Source organism: Pituophis catenifer, unplaced genomic scaffold (assembly GCF_029215685.1).
Source record: "Pituophis catenifer annectens isolate HBS135680 unplaced genomic scaffold, rPitCat1.0.hap2 SCAF_4, whole genome shotgun sequence".
Classification (NCBI taxonomy): Eukaryota; Metazoa; Chordata; class Lepidosauria; order Squamata; family Colubridae; genus Pituophis; species Pituophis catenifer.
The window spans coordinates 82,664,018-82,691,612 of NW_027256884.1; the positions used below are offsets into that span (position 1 = coordinate 82,664,018).

Consider the following 27,595-nt stretch of genomic DNA (forward strand, 5'->3'; position numbering starts at 1 on the left):
TATGAAACCAAGAATATACTGTATTGCTACTGTATTGCTACCCCTGATATATGACCTGTATGTAACTTTTTATGTCTCCCTTTGTTTTTCCTTCTGAATAACTTTTTTGGTGAGCATTAAAATGTTTAGAGTTGAGGGTCTTAATTTAATATAACTTGCTTACTTCATTCTCAATACTTCCAAAGGTTTGGGATTTTTTTTTTTTAATTGCAGTCATATTATGTAATAGCTTCCATTAAGAAAGTAGGCCATCAACCTTTTGAAAGATACATAACTAGAGGTCCTTGATAATCATTGAGAAACTTCCTAATATCAATTTTCTAACATATTAATACAAAGACACTTTCAAACAGAATAACAAGAATTGAATTAATTTCCCTTTCCCTTTACCCTTTCATTCAAGATGTTGGTACTGCTATAACAACATGAAATTGTCTTGAAACACAAAGCCTCATTTAACTACAAGTAGAAGAGTCAGCTTCTACTGGCTCTTCTGTCTGCTCTAAATATAGAATTATTAAAGTAGACTATATCTATGTATGAAAATGTGTGTGTGTGTGTGTGTGTGTGTGTGTGTGTGTGTGTGTGGCATCCAACCTTTGCCTTACTTGTGTGTTTGTTACATTTTAATTTAAAAGTCTACTTTTGCTTTTGGAATCCTAAGATATACAAAGTGTGCATATTTCACTACAACTATAAAACATAAGAATTACAATTTGAAAACCTACAGCTACATAACTCATGTTGCAAAGAACTTTATCCACTTTATTAGACTCCTCAGATCTCAGGTAATATTGTTAGATATTGCCCCAATCATCTTAATTTGACATAGCCGTTTAGAATACAAATCTGAACAAATAAAGTAAGTTTATCAGCAAAATATGTAGCAAATGCTAGTCATTTACATTTAAATCTTTCTGGCCAACATTGGCTGATAAATACAATTTTTGACTACAGTTATCATTATAGTGCAGCCCCAAAGAGGAGTTCTTATGTTCAGTTACATCCATTCTTGATTTTTCAGACTGATATTCTAGGTATTGCAACTTTGTCTCTAAGAATATGCCAGGATCAGTGATTGCAAAGATCTATTTGGGAAAAAGTCATTTACAGTTCCCTTACTCCCACTGACTTCCAAAGAACAAGGGGGTCTAGCAATCCAGGAAGCAATTCTGTTGGAGAGCAATATGATAAATGTAGCAGCAATAATCTTATCGCTGTTGGGAAATATCACACCAAATTATTGTTAAGAGTTATACATTCCTTTACAAAGAAATATATAAAAAATAGGGATATGAAAATTGAAATTCATACAAAATATGGTTATGTATGCCTGAATATACAGTGTTAGAATAGGGTATGTAACAGTATATACATGTGTATGAATTTAATAGTTTTAGGGGGGAAAGAATGTTTTTAATATATACAGTATGTTTAAGATATATATTTTAAGAAATCCTCTCTAATGCTGTACCATCATTTTGGTATGTACTTTTATTTGCTAATCAATAAGGACATTGATTTGAATTCAGGGATACGCACCCAATGCCCCATCAGCCGTAAGCTGCTTTCTTCCATCCATAGCCTGATACATACAATGGCACTGAATTTTAGCAGCAAAAAGGATACATTTTTGTGACACAACTTCTTTTCAAAAAATAAAGAACATCCATTTTTACTTCAACATTGTTTGATTGAGGAGGGCGTGGCCAGCGTCGCGGCAAAATAACATTTTCTTTGGGGGCTCCCGAGGGATCGTTGATATCGCAGCCATCTCTTGACCGAAGCCGTCCTATACGGACCGTGAACGAGAGAGGCACAGACTGGTGAGCATAGGGAAGTTGCAAATTCCCTGGCTGGTTGGAAGAAGCGTCTCAACTGGACAGCTGAGAAAGCACACTGAGTGCTGCTATGAAGCTGGGGCAGCCACAACAGAAGTGGGCAAGTAAAAGGAAGTCGTCTGAGTGAGATGCCTGCTTTTCTTTAAAATATATGTTTCTTTTCATAACTTCCTGGAAATAGCTAAAAGAAGATAAAATGGCACAAAGAGAGGAGGGGAGAGTGGGCATATGTCGGCTTCTCTACCTCCGGTAATACAGCAACAATGTTTGCTTGTTTGTTTTAAGCACAAAATCTTATTGAAACAAAATTTATCATGGCATTTTTGTTTTATGATTAGAAAGGCCTCCCATCTGCTTCTACAGCTTTTGGTGACTGGTCACAGAACTATTTAAATGTAAGTCCATAAATACAGATAGTCCTCGACTTACAACAGTTTGTTTATTAACTGTTCAAAGTTACAATGGCATTAAAACATGAGACTTATGACCACTTCTCACACTTATGACTATTGTGGCATCCCTGTGGTCACATGATCAAAATTCAGATGCTTGACATATGATTCATATTTATGACCATTGCAATGTCTTGGAGTTATGTGATCACCTTTTGTGATCTTCTGACAAACAAAGTTAATATGGAAGCCAGATTCACTTAACAACTGTGTTACTAATGTAACAACTGCAGTGATCCACTTAACAACTGTGGCAAGAAAGATGGTAAAATGGAGCAAAATTCACTTAATAAATATCTCACAGAACAACAGAAATGTTGGGCTCAATTCTGGTTGTATGTCAAGGACTACCTGTACAACACAAACTGTAAAGTACTTTGTTATTATATTTAGAGGAAACAAAAAATCTAACTTACATTCAATATCAAGATACATGCTCTTTTGATGCCCTCCAATTCTACTTGCAGCTTCACAGTCATATCTCCCGGAATCTGTCAATGTCACATCTTTAATGTGTAGTGATGATCTTCCATATTGTCCTTTGACTTCTATTCGACCATCTGGACTCTATTTGTAGAAAAAATAAATTGTTAAGATTATTGTAGAATTGTTACACGATACCTATTTTATAAATTCTTTGAAATATACACATAATGCATAAAGTAAGTATTAGTAAAGGAAATCCTGTAGACACAAGGAAAAAAAAAGATTTGCCTATTGGACTTAAATTATTCCCTAAAGAATTCAATCTTTTATCAACCTGACTAAATGTAAAATATGCCCTATGTTACATTTATGCTTATGACAATTTTGGTAGAATTGATTGTTACAATTCTATATTTATATTTATGCCATGTATCACAAATTCATATGCCATCTACCAATATGCTTTACATGAAGCAATGATAACATTTAATTATTTAAATATACTTTATCATACAAATTAAAAATAATATATTATTAAAGAACACTTTTCTGATTATATATCATAGAATACTTGGTATTATTTTTTAAAAGTCTGGTAAATTACAAGTCATTCACAAATGTAATTAGTATGCCTAGATACAGAGTCAATTTTGGACATTTTTAACATAAATTATTCTGTACATTTGAATATAGCCACTATATATGGTTATAAATCCACTACCACAAGAACTATTGACTCTATTATCATTCCTTCTCCTCATAATATCATTCCTTGGCATATTAAGGATAAAGCTTTAACAAATTACAATTACAGAATTGATTGGCCCAACAGCAATTAACCTAGTTATTAATATAGTATACCATTAAAACATTTTTTTAAAAAAACATGTATGTTTATCTACATCATCAGCTTTATAGACTGAAAGCATTTACTATGAAAGTAATTTGGTCAAGTCAATTCCATTACACGTAGTCCTCACTTAACAATTTCAGGGACAGGCAACTCCATCATTAAGCAAAATGGCCATTAAGTGAGAATTCATATGATCATGACAGATTTACAACTTCAGTTCTACTGTGGACAATAAGTGAAACATCATGTGATCCCAGCTTGGTACAATCAAGATCCAAAACCAGGGGTGAAATGCTCCCGGTTCGGACCAGATCACCCGATCTGGTACCGATGGCGGCGAGTGGTTCGAAGAACCGGTAGCAAAAATCCCTGCGCCCCTCCCCCCCATGCCCAGCTGAGCTGCACAATCAGAGACTTTCTTTTTTACTTTTAAAAGCATTTTTTCTTCCGCCAAAAAAAAAATGCTTTTAAAACTAAAAAAAAAAAAAAGCCTCTGATGATTGTGTGACTCAGCTGGGATCTCAGAGGTTTCTCAAAGCATTTTTTTCTGCAACCTCTTCCGGGCAAGAGGTGGTTTAAAAAATGCTTTGAAAAGGCTCTAACGATCCCAACTGTGTTCCTGATCGGCAGAGGCTTTTCAAAGCATTTTTTTGCATTTGCAGAAAAAATGCTTTGAAAAGTTAAAATAAAAAAAAAAGTTGGCCACGCCCACCCAGTCACATTACCCCCCCAACCAAGCCACGCCCACAGAACTGGTAGTACGGGGCCCACCGGGCCATCACATGCCAAAATCGGGGGTAGTGTGGGGGTAGGGGGCGCATTGAATTATGGGTATGGGCACACGTGTGCGTGACCTCACTACATGATCCCCACTTTTGGCACGCGATAGCAAAAAGGTTAGCCATCATTGTCCTAGCATCTTCTCTTACTTCCCTGTCTTTCATTAGTGGCCAATGTTTTTTTGTTTTGTTTTTTTTGCTAACCCTTAAACCATTTCTTTCCAGAACAAAATGTCCCATTCTATTCTATGTACAAATTAAGCTTCCTGAAAGATTCAGGCACAGAGCAATTTGAAACCAGCTAGTCAATACACAAAACAATTTACGCACAAAAAATTCTGAACATCCCTAGGCAGAAAAAAACAAATATATAAAACTTTGATAGATTGACTACATAATAATAGTTAATGAAATTTTATAAGCACTGTAATTACAGTGTAGAATCAGTTCTACAGCTGATTATTTGCCATCAGGTCAGTGTCAACTCTGTGTAACTTACAATACCTTCCAGAAAACCATTTTACATATTTATAGCTCAAAGTTTCATTAAATGTATTCTATTATCATCTATGACATATAAATACATTGTATACAATTATTATTCTGGTTTCTCTACACATTTTCTTAAAAATACAATAGATGTAATATTAATTGTCAAGTAAGTTTAGATTCCAGTCTTTAAACATGGATATCAGTGGCATTCTTCTACTGCAATGTATCAACTTTGTAAGAAAAAAATAAATTTCTACTTAAGTATATTCAAATTAAAAATATTGGCAACCAAAAATCCCATTGCCCAATCCTTTATATTAATGGGCATCTTTGCAAAAGAGCCTTGCTATTTGGTTCTTTCCAAAAAAAGTTGTAATTATGGAATCTATTCATTTTATTAAAACATCTCATTCTGGAAGTATCTCCTTTTATCATTCCACAGTTATTTCTGCTGCGATCTCTATACTGGCAATAATATCTATAAAAATTTTCAAAATTGTTGTTCTGTTTTTATACTTCCTATATTTCCTTTAAAAATTATGCATTATAAGAAAACATTATCTGCAAAAGGTTATTAGTGCCTTCACATTTGTTTTAGTGAGCCATCAGAGCATAGAAATATATGGATTGCCCACCACTAATCAACAGCAAAAACATACAGATTTTTTTTTTTTTATCTCTAGTGGTTTTCTGGATTTTACCACTTAGATTTATTATAGGTGACAGAGAGAGACTGATAAATAACAAATAATATGTACATTTCCAAGAACAGAAAAGATAGACTCTAACTTCTTTCAGTGTTTTAGTCAAAATTTCTGACCCCAATCAGAAAAGTCACTTCCTTCCAGTACTGTAATTTTAGTTTTTTCATTTCAGTAATAACTTCAACTGAAAATATATTTTTACATTTTTCCACTTCTACTCTATTGAAATATGCATAATTTTGTAAGTCAAAGTGATGAATATCCTTCCATCATCATATATAGTTGTTCAGTAGGCAGATTTTTCATTTTGACTGCAACATAAGAATAGCTCAAGAAGTAATTCTTTTTTCCTTCTGCTTCGATATAATATTCCCTCCAGATTTCAGTGGATATTAATTGGATTCTTCTGGTAACTGTATTATAAAGTCCACCAATAAGAATCTGCAGGAAACTATATTATCCCTGTCCAAGAACAACATTTTTTCAACAGAAACAACATTTATGTATTTGATTTACTCATGAGAAACATCAAGTAAAATATGCTAGTATTCGATTTTTATTTTTTTAAAAAACTCATTTGTCATAACATTTTCAAATACACTTGTTTTGGCTTAGATCTAGAGAATGCCATGTGTCACCAGCCATAATGACAGGAAATAAATTTCTATTATGTACAATACTGCCATTTCTCAAATGTAAGTTGCAAATCATAAGATTGGTAGCTTTGTCGTACTTATAACACCCACCAAATAAATATTCATTAACGAAAGTAAAATAATTTAATATCTGAAAAGTTGCTATTAAATATAGATGGTAGGAGAGCCAAAGCAATATGACGCCCTAGATAAAAATATACATTTTTATCATTGGTACTATTTAGTTCAACCGCTCTTTCTACAAGAACTATCAGAACTATCTCTGGAAGTCAAGTAAATGTTACACTTATGCATCCAGGAGAATTTGTATCACTGGATTTCAAAATAAAATTGAATCCTTAACAAAGTATATTATCATTGTCTTTGTCAAGGAATACACTACCTGATGAATTAGTACCCATGGGACAGATGAATAAATAAGTACTGTTACTTATAAGTTACTTAGGCTACAATATCATACAGGATTTTCACCTTAAACAATGAGCTAGTTCTTCAGTAGCAGAAAAGCAATGGAAACAGAAAATGCTATCTGAACTGAAGGCATTATTAAAATTCCAGCGGTTGTAACAATTGGTCAAGATTTCCTAGGATGAAAAGCTACCTTTGATGAGTAAGGGCTGTCATTCACAACAGCCACAAATGTGGAGAAGCTGATGGAAGCTTCCTTCTGGGATATGGATGAAACATTCACAATATTCCCCACATTCTTCAGGTAAATGCATTCTATCCATGCACCTGTTGGAAACAGCAGAAAATTCCAGAGTATTGCCACGTGTATATTCCTTATTGTCTACTGATTCAGTCATGTTAAACTTTACCTTGTATTTGAAGCATGTGGCTATGTTTTCAATTGAACACCTTGAATCAAATCTATAAGTCACTTAATTTCTCACATAAATACAAATTATTGTAACATTTTATAATTTTCTAAATGGACTGGTATAATTTCCCGTCCATAGAGAAAACAATTATTTGTTGTAATTAAGAAGTATATAATATTAAATCATTACAAAAAGTTAGTTTAATTGTTGTTGCTTTGGCTTTCTGTCCATCTTTATAACTAGCAGCTAATTTCAAAGATTGGAAAATGAGAATGACTTTTTGGATGCACCAAAAATTATTTAATAATTATCCGTTATACACCAATACAATAATATATTTTTAAGAATGTAAGATATGATTTAAGAAATGGTAGCAATATGAGATATGATTAATTACTACTTTATGCTGGTGTTTTCATGCAATATATTTTGGTAGGTTATACAAAGAGGTGACACAGGGCATTGTACATACCAAAACCAATATTATTTCTTCTGTTCTCGTAAGAGGCAGGATTGGTGCACCTGTAATTATAGGAAGGTGAAAAAGGGGATGGAAAATGAAGCTAAGGGACACTTTAAATACTTTTAATAATAAATTAACCTAGAAACAAATTTTTCTAGAAATGTTTGAATAATATAAACTATCAATACTATTTCTCTTGAGTAACAACTAGCCAAAAAACAAGATTGAAAAATGCTGTTATTCAATTTAAATTTGTAAATTCTAGCCAGAAGAAAAAAATGAAACTATTTGAGGTAGAGAATTATTCAGGTAAAATTATTTCACCTGAATCAGTGGGACACATCATTCCTCCACTATAGAAGTTATATACATTGTTTAGTTTAGTTTAGTTTTATTAAATTTGTATACCGCCCTATTCCCGAAGGACTCAGTGCGGTGAACAGGCACAAGATAAAATACAGAAATACAAAAGTTAAAAAAATTTAAAACCAAATTAAATAATATTGGCCCACGACGATTAAAATCCCAATAAATTTAAAACCAATTAAAATTTCAATTTAAAATTTAAAAAAGGGGAGAAAAATTAGACCAGGCCAGCTTGCTGGAATAAGAGGGTCTTAAGAGCACGGCGGAAGGTGCGCAGATCCGGGATCCTCCGTATCTCCGAGGGGAGCTCGTTCCAGATAGTGGGCTCTCCCCCTGGGGGCTGCCAGTCGACACTGCTTGGCTGATGGCACCCGGAGGAGACCCTCTCTATGAGAGCGTACCGGCCGGTGGGAGGCTATTTGTGGTAGTAGGCGGTCCCGTAAATAAGCAGGTCCTAAGCCATGGAGCACTTTAAAGGTGGTAACCAAAACCTTGAAGTGCACACGGAAGACCACCGGGAGCCAGTGTAGTTTGCGCAGGAGAGGTGTTACACGGGAGCGCCATGTTGCTCCCATAACCACCCGCGCGGCCGCACTCTGCGCCAGTTGGAGCCTCCGGGTGCTCCTCAAGGGGAGCCCCATGTAGAGAGCATTACAATAGTCCAGGCGGGAGGTGATGAGGGCATGAGTGACTGTGTGTAGGGAGTCCCGATCCAGAAAGGGACGCAACTGGCGGATCAGGCGAACCTGATGAAAAATCCTCCCGGTCACAGCCGTCAGGTGCTCTTCTACAGACAGCCGTGAATCCAGGAGGACACCCAAGTTGCGAGCCCTCTCCGTGGGGGCCAGCGATTCGCCCCCAATAGTCAGTGATGGCGTCAACTGACTATATCGGAACGTCGGAAACCACAGCCACTCGGTCTTGGATGGGTTGAGCCTGAGCCTGTTCCTCCCCATCCAGATCCACACGGCTTCCAGACACCGGGACATCACTTCAAGGGCATCGTTGGGGTGGTCTCGGGTGAAGATGTACAACTGAGTATCATCAGCGTACTGATCGAACTTCACCCCGAAACCACGGATGATCTCGCCCAGCGGCTTTACATAAATGTTGAACACAAGGGGCGAGAGGACCGACCCTTGTGGCACCCCACATACGAGGGGCCTCGGGGACGACCTCTGCCCCCCTGCCAACACAGACTGCAACCGGTCAGAGAGAAAGGAGGAGAACCACCGTAGAACAGTGCCCCCACCCCTAACTCTTCCAGCCAGTGCAGCATGATACCATGGTCGATGGTATCAAAAGCCGCTAAGAGATCTAATAGGACCAGGACAGAAGAGCAGCCCCTGTCCCGACCCCTCCAGAGATCATCAACCAACGCGACCAATGCCGTTTCTGTGCTGTACCCAGGCCTGAAGCCTGACTGGAACGGATCCAGATACGTCGTTTCATCCAGGTACTGGGGGACCTGTCGTGCAACCACACCTTTAACAACCTTCACCACAAAACGAAGGTTGGAGACCGGACGATAATTAGCCAACACTGCTGGGTCCAGGGAAGGCTTCTTGAGGAGAGGCCTCACCACCGCCTCTTTCAAGGCGGCGGGGAAGTCACCCTCACCCAACGAAGCATTTATAATCCCCTGGAGCCAGCCTCGCGTCACCTCCCGGGAAGCCAGCACTAACCAGGAGGGTCACGGGTCCAATAAACAAGTGGTCGCATTCAGTCTACCCAGAATCCTGTCCACGTCCTCAGGGGTCACAGGATCAAACTCATCCCAGATAACATTCTCAAGACCTGCCCCAGTCCCTCCCCCTGAGACTACCCAGTCGGAGTCCAAATCTTCCCGGATCTGAGTGATTTTGTCATGCAGATACTGAACAAAATCCTCGGCTCTACCCTCCAAGGGGTCCTCCCACGCTTCCTGATGGAGCAGGGAGCGGGTCACCCTAAACAGGGCGGCCGGGCGGTTATCTGATGACGCAATAAGAGCAGCAAAATAGCTACATTTCGCTGCTTTTATTGCTACTAGGTAATTCCTAATATGAGATCTTACCAGTGTCCGGTCCGATTCTGAAAGACTGGCCCTCCAACTACTCTCTAGGCGTCTTTTCCGGCGCTTCAACTCCCTTAGCTCCTCAGTAAACCAAGGAGCCAAATGAGATCAGTGCTAGGTCAGAGGCCGCAAAGGCACGACCCGGTCCAGAGCTCCAGCGGCCGCCCTATCCCAGGCGGCCACTAGGTCTCCAGCCGAGGCGTGTGCCAGAGCCTCAGGAAATGGCCCAAGCTCCATCTGGAACCTATTGTATGTAAGAATCCATGATATTTTGTTTGGGAGAAGAAAAACAGAATCCCATCATGCTCTCATTTTCCCTTCTCTTAACTTAGCATTTTCATAACACTATAAGTAATATTTTAACCACTCCTGACAGTTCCCTTTTATCCATTGTTATTGTTCTAATTTTGAAATTTTCAAAGTTTCAGATTTTTGTATTGAATGAATACTATATAACCTGTACATGGATATTATCAAAATATCTCTAAGAAAACTATTTTTAACTTTTTACATTCTCAGAATGTTGTATTGCACATTATCCTCATGGTTTCATTTCTCCTCTTAATCCTAAAGCAATTCACAGCAGTTCTTACAAATTCATATGTAGCATTTAAATATTTTGAACAAACTACTAATTATTTCTAAAAGATATTATAATGTTTATTTTTGCCTTATATACTTGAGCAGAGTTATTGTTGGGATCAAACCATATTGGCTCTCAAAAGAACCAGAAGAAATGAAGAATACAGACAAATTAAAAGAAAAACGATTTTTTTTCAGCAGATTCTTTATAGATGTAATGGAAGAACAAACCATTTCTTAAAACTGTATGCTAATTTGAAGTGTGAGAGAGTTTAATGTAGTGTGGGCATGAGGCTAAAAATCAGGGAACTGTGAGTTGTAGTCTCATTTTAGTGCAAAGCCAGCTGGGTGACCTTGGACAAGTTGCTTTCTCTCATCCATAGGAAGGAAGCAATGGCACTTCTCGGGTGGGGTGGGGGGAAAACCTTGCCAAGAAAATTGCAAGGACTTGTCAAGAATTCAACATGATTGAACAGAAGAAAAAGGAAAGAGAGAAGCTTATTTATTTATTTATTTATTTATTTATTTATTTATTTATTTATTTATTTATTTATTTATTTATTTATTTATTGGTTCGATTTATATTCCACCCTTCTCCAGAGACTCAGGACAGCTTACAATGCATTAAGCAATAGCCTTCATACTTTTGTATATACTTGCTTAGTAGGGCTTTCGGCTCCCCTCTAAGCAGTGTTCTTTTTATACAAAGTTAGCTTATTGCCCCCACAATCCGGGTCCTCATTTTACCTACCTCGGAAGGATGGAAGGCTGAGTCAACCTTGAGCCTGGTGAGATTTGAACTTGCAGTAATTGCAGGCAGCTGGCAGCTAAGTGCTACTTAACAGCACTTTAGTCCGCTGCATCACCAAGGCACTTATGACACAATAGCAGATATTATGTTACTTTCTAAAACACCAGTACATGTAATCATGTTTTAAGACACTATAAAGAACTATGAAATTTTAGAATACAAGCTAGCCAATACAAAATTGTTTCTTTGATTCTATTTTCTGTAGCTTGTATTTCCTAAATATATGTTCGTATCACACCTCATCTAGTAACACTGGAGCTGCTAAAAATAACAGCTGCAATGTAAAGCATTTTAATACAGAATTAGTTCTATTTATACTTTCAGTATATATTCACTCTTCAAAGGTAAAGTACATGATTTTTTTAATCTACACTTAGTTTCTGTTTGCCCATTTTGCATATGCAAGAACTGTTTCCTAAGCAAAAGGTGCCAAAGCATTTTTAACTCTAGAACTATAAAATAATATTCAGAAGGCAGGCAAACACCTTCCTAATTTACTGAACTATAAAGAAAAGTATGAGATAAAATCAAACTTTTAAGATTCTGCTATAATAGCTAATCTCAAAAATAATTTTAGCCTTCCTATGGAGTTAATTTTCCAGTCTAGTCTACTTAGGACTGATATATAAAGTCAAGATCATTTTATTCTATTCTGTGTTGGTCAGACTTTATTTTAAATACAGCATTCATTTTAAATACTCTGGCCAGCTAGGACAACAAGATAGTCTCCAATTGGAAGAAGTTTAGTGGCAAGTCATAACAGTAAAGTATACAGAAAGCTAACTTTTAAGGAAAACTTAATGGATATAATATGTTTAGTTTATAGTAGAGATAACTGGGTTAAAATCTGAGGATCGTAGTCAAATATCTGAAGGGTATAGATACCTTTTATATTGCCCAAGGAAACAGGACTACATTCAGTTGGCAAAGACTGGAAAGAAAGAGATCCTGACCAAACTGCCTTATGAAGTAGTATGTTCTCATTCATTGCTTTTTGAGGTAACGTGAATCAAGAAATATACCACACAAGGATATTGGAACTCTACTTTATTATCATGGGTATAATTGCAAATCTTGAAAATAAGACAAAATTTCTCTTTCTGTTCTCTTATATGAAAGAGAATCAAGCAAGACAACCTTGTATTTTCTCACACCTACCTATTTATCATAGCCTAGTTGATATTTGTGTAACACTCTTAGCAATTCTTCTTCAAAGTTATCTACATATTCCTGTATAACTATACATTCTAAATGTCCCAGTTGAGCCAAAATATTGCATAACTGCTTAATATTTAATATTTTAGAACTTAGTGTTTTCATGGCTGCTTAGACAATTACTTTTCTATATTCCATTCTGTCCTATCCAGGCCATAATTGTTCATGTAACATGCTGAATGGGTGAGTGATTTAAACCCAAACTCTCTCAATTTAGTTTAATGGCTTGGATGTAACATTATGTTAATGGTATGCCTCATAAAATGAAGAAGATAACTCCTTCTCAGTCATTTCAAGCCAAGAACTACTCTCCAGCTGGTGAGGGAGAAAAATAGAATAAGATTACATACACTATTGAAGCTTAGAAATCTTGGATAGAGATGAAGGAGTGATAGCTCTCTTCCCAAGTGATGATTAGACAGTGCTTAGAGATATGTTGGTAGCTTTACAGAATATTGTCAAAATTATTTATTTACTGTTTAAAATAATAACATATTTTCACCATTATACCACCATTGAAAGATTCCAAAGAACGGAAAGAGGTGATGAAGACGATATTAAACCTACCGTACAATTAATGATTTTAATTCTATACAAACTTCTCAAAATCAAGTGAAAACATTGGACCTTGTTCAACTAAGAGAATGAGCTCATTTCTGGAATGGATTTGGCACTATAGAGCATATACAAAGGATTCAGCATATTATTGAACATTGCAGTGAATACCAACTATCATTTTGCCTGACATTCATTGACTTTCAAACAGCTTTGACTCTGCTAAATTGAGTGTTATAACTGAAGCTCTAAAGTTTAAGTGTGAAAGAATCCTAGATTAATTTATAGAAATGCTACAGCTACCACATACATAAATGAAAAGATTGCCACCTTTAATATATATAAGAAATTCAACATTTATCAAAAATGTTATTAGCAAGTTTGCAGACATATTCAAATAGCTGAACTGGTCCAAAGCAGTAATAAAGATCAACCAATTATGTTTGCCCAACATTGTTCTTTTCACCAACAATTTGGGAACCTTCAAAGATGAATAATCTTCAAAGATATATAAAAATGACAATAAGTTTTCAGACTTGAAAATGAACTTGAAGAAGAAACAAGTCATATTTATAAGTACCAGAAAAAGTCAACAGCTATACCACACCTAACCTACATTACAAGATTACCATAGAGACTAATACCATTCTGAAAGTAATTTACAAATTATTAATCAAGTAAAAAATAAGAGTAATTGGGATTTCCTAGTGAATTTATTTTAATGCAATGCCAAGCAAAAAACAAAAATAATGAAAATAATAAAAGTAAATTAATAAACTTAATAAAATATGACCAACCAAAAGGTTATATTAAATACAACACCATCACAGAACACTGATAAAATGAACCTAATGGATAAATAATGCTGATCTTCATAAAAATTATTAGGACCTAGGAAGATTAAATATGATTTCACATTTACTGTCAAAAATATACCTAGTCTCTTTCCTTTAACAACTATCTGTGTATTCAGATTATAGTCTAACCATTTTTTAAAAATAATTTTTATTAAATTAGGTTGTAATACAATACACAAGATATCGGTTTGACAGTGATAATATATATACAGGTTGGATACATTCCTTTGTTATGGTGTCTCCTAATTTACCCACTTATTTTACTATTTACATATCTCTTATCCCTTCTTTATTCGATCTTCCATCCATTTATACCAAAGTCGCCACACCGTATAGTATTCTGATTCCTCTTTCTCGTTAATCTCATATGTTAGTTTGCTCATCTCGGCACATTCTAGGATTTTCTGAATTAAATGTTCTTCCAGTGGTATTCCCTGTTCTTTCCAGTGCTGTGCGTATGTTAATCTAGCTGCCGTAATGATATGTATAATTAAGTATCTCTTTTTTTTCTGGTACATCCTCTTTAGTACTCCCAGGAGAAAGGTTTCAGGTGCCAAATCTATATCTTCCTCAATTATTTCTTGGATTCAATTTCGGATCTTTTTCCAATACTTCATCGCTTCGGGGCACGTCCACCACATATGAAAGAAGATACCCTGGTGGTAGTCGCGTTTCCAACAATTTGGGCTTGTGTTTGGGTAGATTTTGGCTAATCTTGTGGGGGCTAAGTGCCATCTATATAGCATTTTGTATTGAAGAGGTGGTAAAAGAACAAATGATTGTGTGGGCAAAAAATATAGTATAAATTTGGCTGATTGGGAAATAATTTGGAATAGAAACTACAAATTGACAGGAGCAGTAGCATATAAAGAAAATCAATACAATATAGTCTAACCATTTATATAGTAATTATATATCTTATGAATGAGCAGTATGGTGAAAATGCTTGCCTCCCACTCAGCACTTGAGAGTTCATTCCTAGATAGTGGAAGATGTTTCTCTCCTAGGACACACAGAAAACATATCTGCTGTGAACTCCATGTTGCATCAGGAAGGGCATCTAGCAATGCTCAGCTCCATCCAGTTGCCCTGACTCTACCTGATTAAGGGATAATAGGATTGTAAAAAGGGAGTTTTATGTATGTTATGAATTGCCTGTGAAACAAACAAAACATCACCTTATAGTAAATCTGAAATTACTCTGTCTTCCAAAACTGAAAGATGAAGATGTCAGACAGCATTGACTGCCAAACTAAATGAACAGTTTTTTTTTAAAAAAAGAAGAGTTAAAATAAAACTGCTTTGAGGGAATTGGAGTATGATAAGACAAATATCCTGAGGAAAGCATCTAAATCTAAAATAGTTGCTCATATGAAGCCTTTTCATAAACATTAACATTTATAATAGCTCCACTACCACTTTAACACCTAAGTCAAATATGATCATTGAGTCAAAGATGAAAGTGAAAAAATTAGAATGCATGTACAAAAAAAACAAAGATAATGACAACTGCAGAGAACACACAGGTCAGGGTACAGATCAACAATGAGACCATTGAAACAATAAGGAATTCAACTTCCTTGATTCTAAAATTGACCAATGGGGTGACTGCAGCATTGAGATCAGAAGGCACATAACATTTGGAGGTACTGTAATGTCTGGCATCAATAACATCTGGAAGAATAAAGATATCAGCTCCCAACCAAATACAGATTAGTCAACAATAATCCAATTGCTAATTATGTCTGTGAAACTTAGACTCTGAAAAAGGCAGATAGGAGAAGGGTGGGCATCTTAAAATTGTGGTGCTGGACACAACTATTATGCATCTCATTGACTGCAAAAATCACAAAGAAAGAAGTCCTAGACAAAGACCTAGACTAAAAATATAACTCCAAGCTAAGATTATCAAGCAAAGTCTATCATGTTTTGGCCATGTCATGAGAACCAAGTCACTGAAAAAGTCAATCATGTTGGGAATGATTGGTAGAAAAAGGAGAAAGGGGCATCTTAGTACCTGCTGGCTTGACACTATAAAGGATGACACAGGGATGATAATGGAGTATCTGAAGGAAGCAGTATGAGACAGAGGGATATGGAAAGTGCTGATCCATAGAGTGGCCAAGGGCCAGATACAATTGAATGGCTAGCAGTGAAACATTGGTCAAATGTTGAATGTCCCAGCTTCCCATGGACACACACACACACACATACAAACAGACTCTATTACCTTTGCATTCTATCCAAAGATACATTAACATAAATAATTGTGCATTGCCTATTAAGGCATAACTTAGCAAATATATGTACAGTTGAAAATGTCTATCTGTTTAACATATTATTATGAAAACAATGATTGCATGTTGACCACTGAATATAGAGAGATAGGCCAAATTGTTTTTTATTTAAAAGGGCTGGCAAAACTGCAGCTTCCTGTGCATATTTTTCTTTTAAACTTTAATGATAAATAAAATCTTCACATAATGCTTTTCTGGATCACATTTTCTAAATGTGATCTTTAATTTCTGCTTCAGGTATAGGAGATCTGATAGTGCAAAGTTCCAAAATAACTTCTCATTAAAGTTTATTGTAAAATTAGTTTGGAAACAATTTTTATCAGGATTCTGCTGAATTTTTACATGCCAACTACAGTCCTTTAGTTAAAAAAAAATGAATTACTTGCCAAAATGCTATAAGATTATTTAAATCAGTGAATTACAATAATAATCAAATATTATTCCAATTTTTTAAAAGAGTTTTATAAAAAAAATATGTTTGGAAGGAATAAAGGCAAGTAGGTGAAGAAGTTTCACAAAATAATTTAACAGCTTCAATGCAATCTCCACTGAAGCAATATGCAATTTATTGCATATTGACTACACTTAGCAGCATAAAGATTGTGTAAAAGACTTTGAAGTGACCTGGAAATGTGCTGAAACACCAGAACATTTGTGACAGAGGTTCTGATTGTACATTTATATAGAAGTATTTATATGATTAAATAAATGTTGCCTTGGTTAGGTTTCATTGGTTTGTGTGAGTGCCATCCACAAAATCCCAAACCTTCTGTTATTTTTGTCAACCAATTGTTCATTAGATAAAATGCATTAGAAATTTATTTCAAATGATAAGGAAATTGTAATGAAATAATTATGGACACTGTGGTTTTTATATTTACCTATCTAGTTAGTAGATTTTAGTATGGATGCTTCGTATCTCATCATACTATTATTCAGTGGTGAAATCCACTGCAGATTGCCATTGGTTTGCTGAGTGCACATGCACATTGCACACCAAAAGCATGCTGTGCGCTTATTCACAATGCACACAAAACTTGTGCTTCGTGCAGAAAAAGGAGGCTTCGGAAGATAAGTAGAACAGCGAGGGGGGGAACAGCTGTGCTGTGCAATTTAGCTTTGCTAGAAAGCAGTAGTTCCTACTTTCTAGTGAATATAAACTGCGCAGCACAGCTGATCGTCGAAAATACTGGTTCAGACAAACCGGTAGCTTTTTAACTACCAGCTCGCCTGAACCGGTGTGAACTGTAGCATTTCACCCCAGCTATTATTTCTTAATTAATCTGCATTCTCTATGGCTCCCACATTTTTCTAACATATTATAAAATAAGGATATCTTTTAAGATAAAGTCAAGCAGAAACAGATATCATAAAATCCATTTTTTAAAAAAATAGATTATGTCAAAGCAATAAAGAAATGAAGAAGAAATGTCTGTCAATGTGCAGAGTGATTTCAAAGTGATGAAAGATGTAAATAAAAAAGCAACATCAACAGTAATTTCTCATGTCAATTCCAATAATAAAAATCAAAATGCAAACAATGAAATGTGAACAAAATTCTCAAATATCCTGTGGGTAAGATAGAAAACAGCCATTTTGTATAAATAAAAGTGTAATTCAAGCATAATATTAAGTCCTGCACAGAAAATAATCGAAGGAAGAGTATTCTCTTTAATCCAAATTATTCTGTTTCCTGCAGCCTGGGAAGGCAGGATTTTTATACTTATATATGAAAATTTCACACATAAAATGTTTTTATCTAACTGAAGTTATATTTGAATATAATTGAATACACTTTGAATAAATACAATATTGATTATTATAGGAATTGTATACATTAATTTACCTTGTCACCCTCAGAAAAAGTTATTCCATCAACAGCTCTTTTCCAAGTAATTTCTGGAACTGGTTCTCCTTCTGCTTCACATATCAGAGTGGCTTGACCATTTTCAAAGGTGGTTTCATTTTTAAGTTGTATTATTTGAGGCTGTACTGTTAGAAATATAAATTATATTACTTGTTCTTGGTATCAAAGGCTACATACAACACCTTCTTGATATACATGTTTATTTTACTCCTAATGTTTATTTACATTGTAACATTATTCTTCTTTTGGTAGAGGTTTTCTAGCTGAGAAAGTTAAATATTGAAATACATGTGGCCTATTTTCAATATACATGGGTAAACTAAATTTAGTTTATTTATTTATTTTATTTTATTTATATACCACCCTTCTCCCATAGGACTCAGGGCGGTGAACAGCCATAATAAAAACAATGTACAAAATAGAATTTAAAAGCAGATTAAATAATTAAGTCATAGGCCGAATTTAAAACTCTCATTTTAAAACCAATTTTAAAACCCCATTAAAACCAAATTAAAATCATTTATCCCATCAGAGTTGCTTGCTGGAATAACAGGGTCTTCACTGCACGACGGAAGGTACGGAGGTCGGGGATCCTTCATATGTCCGGGGGTAATTCATTCCAGAGGGCTTACATACACTTAATGAAAATAACATTGATTGTATAAAATAATAGCTATATTCAATCTCCCTTGCTCTTCTTTGTTCTTGTCTTTCTTACCACATTACTTTATAGATTAGACTGGACATTATAAAGCTTACTCCTGCAGATGCAAGATATGTCGTGTTTTTCTTCTTCTCTGTTCTCTAGTTCCTTTGGTGTGCTTCACAATTTATGTCTAACCCTTGTAAATATCTCCAGCAGCTGCTTTTATGAAAGTGAACTATTTAGTAGCTAATGTTGTCACAATATTTTTCTTTTTTAACTTTTCTTATGAATTCACTAATGAGGGGTCCTTGGTGCTCTTGGTTCTTTTCTTTTTAATCTTTTTATATTTAATCTTTTCAGGTTCATAGAGCATCAAGGACTCTTCATTTCAACCCTGAACTACAATTGTTCTCCTTTATTGGAATTCACTAATATCTCAAAAAATAGCAAAATGACTATTTTAAAGCTACTGCTTTAAAATTTTCCAGATTGAATGGATAAGAAACTATAGAGATAAGCAGAAATAACCTTATAAAAACATGTAGGAACCATTAAGGGAAAATAAATGAATTTTTGGGAAAGAGGAAGAATCTGATTACATTGATTCCTTTTGGTATAAGAAGGCAGAGAACCCTTATACAAATAGAGAGGACTGAAACATTTTTAAAGTCCTGGGAAACAATAGAACTATTTTTAAAAAATATCAATGTGACACGAATATCATCTGGTCATGTTTATCCTATATTTTCCATTTGAATCATTTTTTCTCAGACTGTAAAAAACAACTGGCTGGGTTTTTGCAAATGGGACATCATAGATTTCCTTCTTTCTTTGTTTGTTTTGTTTGTTTGTTTGTTTTGTTTTGTTTAGACTTCCTCCTCTATATAAAAGAATAGAATTTTGATATGGGCAGAGGTAGATTGTACAGAAGAATTTATAATTTCTCAGTATACTTCCATCATTAGTGTAAGGCAGCAGTGAGTTTTATTATATATTTTTTTAAAAAAATAATCAAACTGTTAATTTGTACTAAAATGAAAAATTATTTTTCCTAACACTTTTTCTGTAACCTTCTTTTGTAAAGGTCTGATTTAAAAACCAGCAAGTTTAGTAACAGCAAGGGATCAGATGGCTTTCCTAACTAAGAAAGTGAAGGATCTCTGAATTTATTTCAGAGTCAATTAAACATTTCTAAGAATTTTACATACAATACATTTGAACTGAAGTTCAAAGATAGCCCAACCAAACAATACTTACCAAAAACTTGCATGAAAGTCTGATTTGTCACTCTTCCTGCTTTATTTCTTGCTTCACAAATATATGGACCAGAATCAATGTTTTTTATGTCTTTTATGGTTAGTTCCATATTCCTGCCTCTTAATGTATATTTATCACTTTCCTCAATACGTTTGCCCTTTCTATAACGACATATAGATACAATGTTTTCTTTATAAGCTAAATGAACACTAAAATTCCAATTTTATTACAACTATGTAAGAAGTTTATTACAACTGGTAAGAAGAAAAGTACAAATTTTTGATCACTATGGAAAATTATAAATTTTAATTTTTCATTTGCATGTGAAGATTCATTTTAATACTCTAGTATGTAATCAAATAAGAACATATAAATTAATTTATATGAAGAGCCTGGTGGCGCAGCAGACTAATAGCCTGTTATTAACATTCAGCTGCCTGCAATTACTGCAAGTTTGAATCTCCCAGGCTCAAGGTTGACTCAGCTTTCCATCCTTTCTAAAGTAGGTAAATTGAGGACCCAGTTTGTGGGGGCAATAAGCTGACTTTGTATAAATATACAAAAGTATGAAGGCTATTGCTTAACGCATTGTAAGCCTCCCTGAGTCTCCAGAGAAGGGCGGCATATAAATCAAATTAAAAAAAAAAAATGTATGTGATGCAGCAATGTTACTAATTCAAATAAATTACATTTAACATATTTGACATTCTACAATTATGAGATTTCAAATTCCATTTGCTTTATTAAAGTTACAAAAGGACATGATAATTGGGCATAACAATCATGTAACTTAACTATCATTCATTATAGTATTTATAATTTATTCATGTCATGAAGAATATATATTTTCCTTATAATTATGAAAAAGGAAAGCAAACTTGAAAACAAATATTTCTGAATTGATTATAAATATTACCATTTTGATTACTGATACTTTATATAAAGAAAGATTTATATTTCAAAATATGTAAATCATGTAATTTCATGTATATATTATTAAGGATTTATGATGCAATAAGAATGCTGTCAGTAGAAGTTGCAGAAATTCTTTAGAGATATAAATGACTGAAGAAAAATATCAACAATGAAACAAGAAAGAATTAATATTTTACATTTATTTTACTACTATTTTACTACTAGGAAAATATTTTTATTATCATAAATAATCATATCATAAATAATTTCAAATTATATCTTGTTTTACAGGCTACTATTTTAATTTAATGTGATAAATCTGTTACTTCTATCCACAAATGTTATTTGCATATAAGAATAGATTTCTGAAGCTACATGTAAATAAATGAATTTGCAGTAATCAATAACCACCATGTTGTAAGAACAAAAATCTTAAACAGCAACCTATAATAAGGGAGTATGTTAAGTATATTTTGCAGAGGAAGCAGCAAGTGGTTTCTCTTATGAGTCTCAGAATATTTCTCCAAAGAAATAATTAGATTATTTTCTGTAATATATTTGTAAGGCTATATAGATTCAATTTCATGTAAACATATGATCCAAAATAATTTTAATAATATAGATTTCCCAAGTTATTTCCTATATTATACTGTGTAATTGTTCAAATGTAGAACATATTTTAGTGAAATTTCCTTTCTGCACTGTAAAAATTCTGTTTTGATATAAAAATAGCAATTGTTATTATCTTTAATATTATAAATTGTGGTATCATAATATGATTAAAAAGAAGAATACTGGAATAGTTTCTGGGAATACTTGTTTTCAACTTGGAGTCTTTCTTCAGCATGACACATCATATATTATGCTAGTATATTCATAATATAAGTAAACTGACATTTTTCATTTTGCATCCTTTTGGTGTGCTTACAGCACTTAGCCAGTATGCATGGTAATTTAATGGCTTAAACAGAACCTGTTTCAAAATAAAATATTTAGGAAAGTCATCCATTCAGAACTGAATTCAGGTTGGGAACAAAAACCTGCTCAATCAGCATACTTTTTTTTTTTTTTAAATCCATATTGACTGAAAAATTCCCCTAATTCAGGGCTGAAATCCATCAGGTTCTGACAGGTTCTGGAGAACCAGTAACGGAAATTTTGAGTAGTTTGGAAAACCGGCAAATACCACCTCCGGCTGGCCACAGAGTGGGGTGGGAATGGAGATTTTGCAATATCCTTCCTCCTGGAGTGGGGTGGGAATGGAGATTTTGCAGTATCCTTCCCCTACCACACCCACCAAGCACGCCCACAGCACTAGTAGTAAAAATATTTGGATTTCACCACTGCCCTAATTAGTTATTTCTTATTTAGTAATTCCAAAACCCATTTTATTTTAAAAATCTCTGCTTGTGAAACTTACCTGTACCAGTTGATTTCGGGTTCAGGAGAACCACTAGCTTTACAGAACAAAGTAACTGCCTCTCCACGATCTGCTGTAGCATTAAAGGACTTCTGAAGCAAAGTAATGGTTGGAGGAACTGGACAAACATAAAGCATTCAGTTTTTACAATACAGACAATTTTTTTAGACATTGAAAGCAAATTTCTTTTTTCTCTCAAATCATATCAGGCAGAAAGGATCAGACAAGATTCAGTTGGTTTTATTTATTGCTCAAACCTATATACAAAAATCTAGTAAACAAAAGTTCAATACTAAATTGGCACCAGATAAGAGTTAACGGAATTCAAGGGGTATGTGGCAATGTAACAACTTTTAGCTAATGATATGCTTAATTCTGCACACCAGTTCTGCCTGCTCTTCTATAAATTATCTGTCTATAATTGTTTCAACATGGAATTTGAAACATTGCAGAAGAGAAATAAAGATGTATCATTTATATTCTTTAAAACTTTTGACTATATTTTGTTTCACTGATATCAAAATAAAGCAAATTAGCAGCTAATGGTCTTGTTTTCAGTCTTATTTAGCTGAGAATTTCTAATGCAACTAATGTTCCTAGAAAACATAAGCATAAATATTATTTTTCATAAAAAATAATTTTGAAGACATGTAAGTTGAAATTTATAATACATTAGTTAGCAATATTTTGTAACAGTTTTAAATATGAAAGTCAAAATGTTATTTTCTGAACTGATTTATTTTTTATTTTATAGATTTTCTCCATTTTTGAGGCTGGGTTAGTGCTCAAAATTCTTATAGTAATTATTATTTGAAAAAAATAAATGTCATATCTGTGTGCAATTCATTTTTTAAAGAATAACTCTAATATTGCCTTCTTAAGACTATTAAAACTTAAAACAAGGATTAGCAATCCTTCAGAAGTAGATGAATTTTCTCTCGTAGTCTCTCTCTCTCTCTCTCTCTCTCTCTCTCTCTCTCTCTCTCTCTCTCTCTCTCTCTCTCTCTCCTACATGTGCATGCAACTTCCAACAATGTTGAATCATTGGTATGATTCACAAAACTGGGAGTATATGTTCCTACAAATTCCTATCCCAGTGTTTGGAGGCTATTGGTGTAGGAAGTTAGCACCCACCCCTTTCCTGGAAGAGTGAAATATTTTAGGAAATATGAAAAAGGCAGAATATTATATTTCCCTGGGAGAAGCATATTTTACAGACAAAGCAGCTCCCACCTTCCTGCCCCCCACCCTTTGTCAATGGGCCATTAAGGCCTGGGCCAGTCTATTCTACATAACAAAGATCTGCCTCCTTCAGGCAGAGCCATAGTAGGAATTGCCAAAGATAGGATTAGCCCTCTACACAATAGTAGCAGAAACTCACCACATGTGACCTGGGAAGCACATGTGACCATCAGCCAGCAAGGCCCCCACCCCCTGGGAGTCTGACAACCAATCAGGATACTCTTTCGGGGCCCCAAGAAATGCAGAGCCAGAGAGAGCATAAAAACCCGAGGATTTACTGTATCTGCCCTTTTCTGTTCAGGAACTCAAGCCATGTGATCCTGTCCACCATTAAACCATCTTTCCAAGCAGTCTCCATGTTTCCAGTGTCTGTTTCCCCACTTGGAGCAGAACCCAGAAGGATGTTTCTTCCAACATTGGGACTGGATGAAACAAGTCAACTCAACCCAACTCAAGATGGGCTAGCAAGATGGACTGGCTGTGATTATTTGAACCTTCCAGACAAGGTTCCTCCATCTTTGGTTCTGGATGGGATTCCACTACCTCAGACAGACCCAGTGTTCTAACCTAGGCTTCACCAAATCACGAAACAGACTCCTTGTCCAGAAAAAAAACCCCTCTTTATTTGGCTAATGTGAATTCCTAGCATTCACATCCAACAAATACATCTAAAGAGTATTAAGTTTCAACTAGTGAAAAACGTGGCTACCCAAGTAGTAAATTGCATTAGATATATGGCACCTGTAACATCACTTCAGCATGAGCTGCATTGCTTACTGGTATATTTCTCTCTCTCTCTCTCTCTCTCTCTCTCTCTCTCTCTCTCTCTCTCTCTCTCTCTCTGTGTGTGTGTGTGTGTGTGTGTGTGTGTGTGTGTGTGTGCAATTAAAGGTGCTGATTGTCATCTTTAAAGGCCTTCATGGCTTGGGAATAGATTACCAAAGGATCAACTTTTTCCAACAGTTTCTACACATCCAACTCAATCTAGTTATACTATAGATCTCATCAGTCGAAGAATGTTGGTTGCCAGGGGCTAGAAGATGGGTGGGTTTTTTTTGCAGTGGTTCCTGTTCTATGGAACATTATCCCTCCAAAGAATACAATGCCCCAAACCTCTTAGCCTTTTGTAATGTAATGTAAACCTGGCTATACTCCTGAGACTGAATGGGGCCGAGGTGCTGAATCTGGCAAGGGCTTAATTTCCTGGCTTTACTGCTAACTGGCCAATTATCTCTGCTGCTATGTATATTTATTTTTGTGATATATATATATATATATATATGTATATATATATATATATATATGTATATATGTATATATATATGAATAGTAAGCTGCCTAGTCATTGATAGAGATGGATACTATAGAAATAAATAAAAGTAAAATAAATAAAATAAATTATAAAATATAAATATAAAATATAAAAAAATTGGAGGAAACAAAAAAATATTGAAAGAAAACAAAAACAAAAAAACCCTATAATATTAGGGTGAAGCTTCCATACACTACTCAGGTACTATAAAAGATTCTCTTTTTGTTTCCAAGCAAATAAATAACTTTGAGCAAGTTGATCTCAGAAATTGAGGCGAGGCAATAATTTCTATTAGTATTCTCAAAGTATTTGAGGGCTTCGGTTTGTGGTTTTCTGGGGGGAGCGATTAGTAACCTGCCTAAGATATTGTATAACATTTGTATAACCTAATGTTTCATATATGTTTGACGCAGAATTTTCAGCATTATAAAAATATCTGTATCTGTAATATTGCCTATGAGGATCAACAGATGACATACTGTATTTATACTATTTATACTGAGAGAATTTATATTGAGAGAAAATACTTAGACATGTTACAAAAAGCAGCCCCAACTTATCTGGAAAGTAACGCACTGTGGGAAAAAACCCTAATATGACACTATATTGTCACCATATCCCACCATACTGCTCTAAGCACAGAACCAAATCTTCTAATATAACCACATTTTATTCCATCACTAATGGTGGAGACAATGTAGAGAAAAGATAACCTGATTCATATAAATGCCTCATATGGGAAGTAACTCAAACATTAAGTAATTTTAAGCAGTTTTCAAATTGCCACTATTTTAAATGAAATGTGCCTAGCAGTATTAAAAGATTAATCAATATTAAATAATAAGTCAATAGATTCTAGCATTTGTAATGAAAATGTAAGCATTATAATGCCATAGTTAAACATAACCTTCGCCCAGGAGGAATCAAATGGTAGCCTTTATCACCATCCTTTCAGTCATACTTTGGCATGTGCTTGAGTAATAAAGACTATATTACCTGAACATTATAAACATCCTTGCAGACATCTTGAATATTTAATACAGTTGTTCATATTTCTTTATTTATCATCAGGAATACTAATTTAATCTGAATATATATAATATCTTTTTCCATCTGTTTTTATTTCAGTTTTAACTATTTCATTTTCATGTTTGTTTCTTATGAGTTTTTATTTCACTAAAAAGCCATTCAAATTAACAAGAAACAAGAGCTGTTTCACAAATCTGTTATCTGAGGTGTATGGATGTGATTGATTTGAAAAAGGAACATCAAAGGAAGGATTTGTGCAGGATATGCAAATATACAAGGCTAATACTTTTGTAAATAAACAACCAAATCTCAACTGAAATTCCACTTGTGCAAATGAGTATCCGGTGTATTCCTCAAAACCATGTGAAATATTGTTTCCAGAAATTAATATCTAAAAGCCTTGGGAATGCCACTAAATTAGGATGTGTGGAGATAAATTCTTATTCCAATCAAATAATAAAATACCATCTACTTTCTTAGAGACAGAAAGTTACACTGCTGTCAATGAATCTAGGGAAGCTGGTTTGTGCTGTGTTCTAGAATTTTCAGGTGAGATTGTTATCAGGAGAGATATTAGTTAAGAGAACTGTCAGCACAATGAGTGGTAAGGAGATATTAATAATATTTATATGTACTGTATATGATAATACCTACTTCCAAAGCTCTGAAATATGAAGCTGACATTTAAAAAAAAAAAACCAGCATTGCCATATAGCACCGGAATACTTAGGTTTGTATTTAAAGATAAAATAGATGAAAACATCAGACATTAATATTGCTCTCCTTCCTCTTACAATAAAGGAGGAGGAGATGATGAAGGGGGGTGGAGAGAAAGAAGAGTGCAGTTTGTACATGGTTGTGCACATGATATTGGGATCTGCCCTCTCCCCCAAGATGGAGTCCAAGCAGAAGTCCTGTTGGCAAGCTTCTTTGTTATACTTGTTCTGGTTGGTACTTGGCCATGATTTTATGTACCTTTTGCTTTATTTTATCTTACCTATCTCATTTTATTTTATTTATATAAATCCCAAACTCCCAACTTTACAGAAAAGAAAGTGTTCTGTTAAGAAAGAGAGTTGAATGTGTGTGTATGTGGGACACTGAGAATTATTATTATTTATTGGTTAATCTTTAGTGAGATTCACAGCCTTTGAGGCTGGTTAATAGCTCAGCACCAAGGACCTAGGAACTGTTAAGGTATCGTCGGAGGATGTAAGCTGTTCCGAGTAAGGTGGTTTTTTGTAGAGTCAAAATGTTCAAGTCCGGCAAATTTAGAATTTCTAAATAGCGGGGTAGTCCTTTGGGTATTGCTCCGAGGGCTCCAATTACAATCGGGACAACACACGATTTCTTTTTCCACAGTTGCTCAACTTCAATTTGTAAGTCCCGGTACTTTGTGATTTTTTCTTGCTGCTTATCTTCAATTCGTGCATCACCAAGTATTGCAATGTCAATGAACCATACTTTTTTCTTTTCAACTATTGTTATGTCAGGTGTGTTGTGGACCAAGTGCCTGTCAGTCTGAATCCTAAAGTCCCACAAGATCTTGAGTTTCTCATTCTCTAAAACTTTCTCAACCTGATGTTCCCAGTGGTTTTTGCTGTACTCAAATCCAAACTTCTGGCACAATTTCCAGTGAATGATTTTAGCAACACGGTCATGGCGCTGTAGGTAGTCAGTT

At 34.7% G+C, this 27,595-nt stretch overlaps 1 protein-coding gene across 1 annotated transcript in view; it reads right to left on the bottom strand.

Annotated features, from left to right (window-relative positions):
* NCAM2 (neural cell adhesion molecule 2) overlaps positions 1-27,595 on the bottom strand; it is a 123,917-nt gene that overhangs the window by 57,780 nt on the left and 38,542 nt on the right. Inside the window, exons 7-10 of the mRNA XM_070943633.1 lie at positions 22,332-22,449; positions 19,997-20,157; positions 18,073-18,218; positions 2,710-2,860 (exon numbers count right to left, since the gene is read on the bottom strand). Coding sequence (XP_070799734.1) covers positions 2,710-2,860; positions 18,073-18,218; positions 19,997-20,157; positions 22,332-22,449 — 576 coding nt within the window. The remainder of the gene's footprint in view (positions 1-2,709; positions 2,861-18,072; positions 18,219-19,996; positions 20,158-22,331; positions 22,450-27,595) is intronic.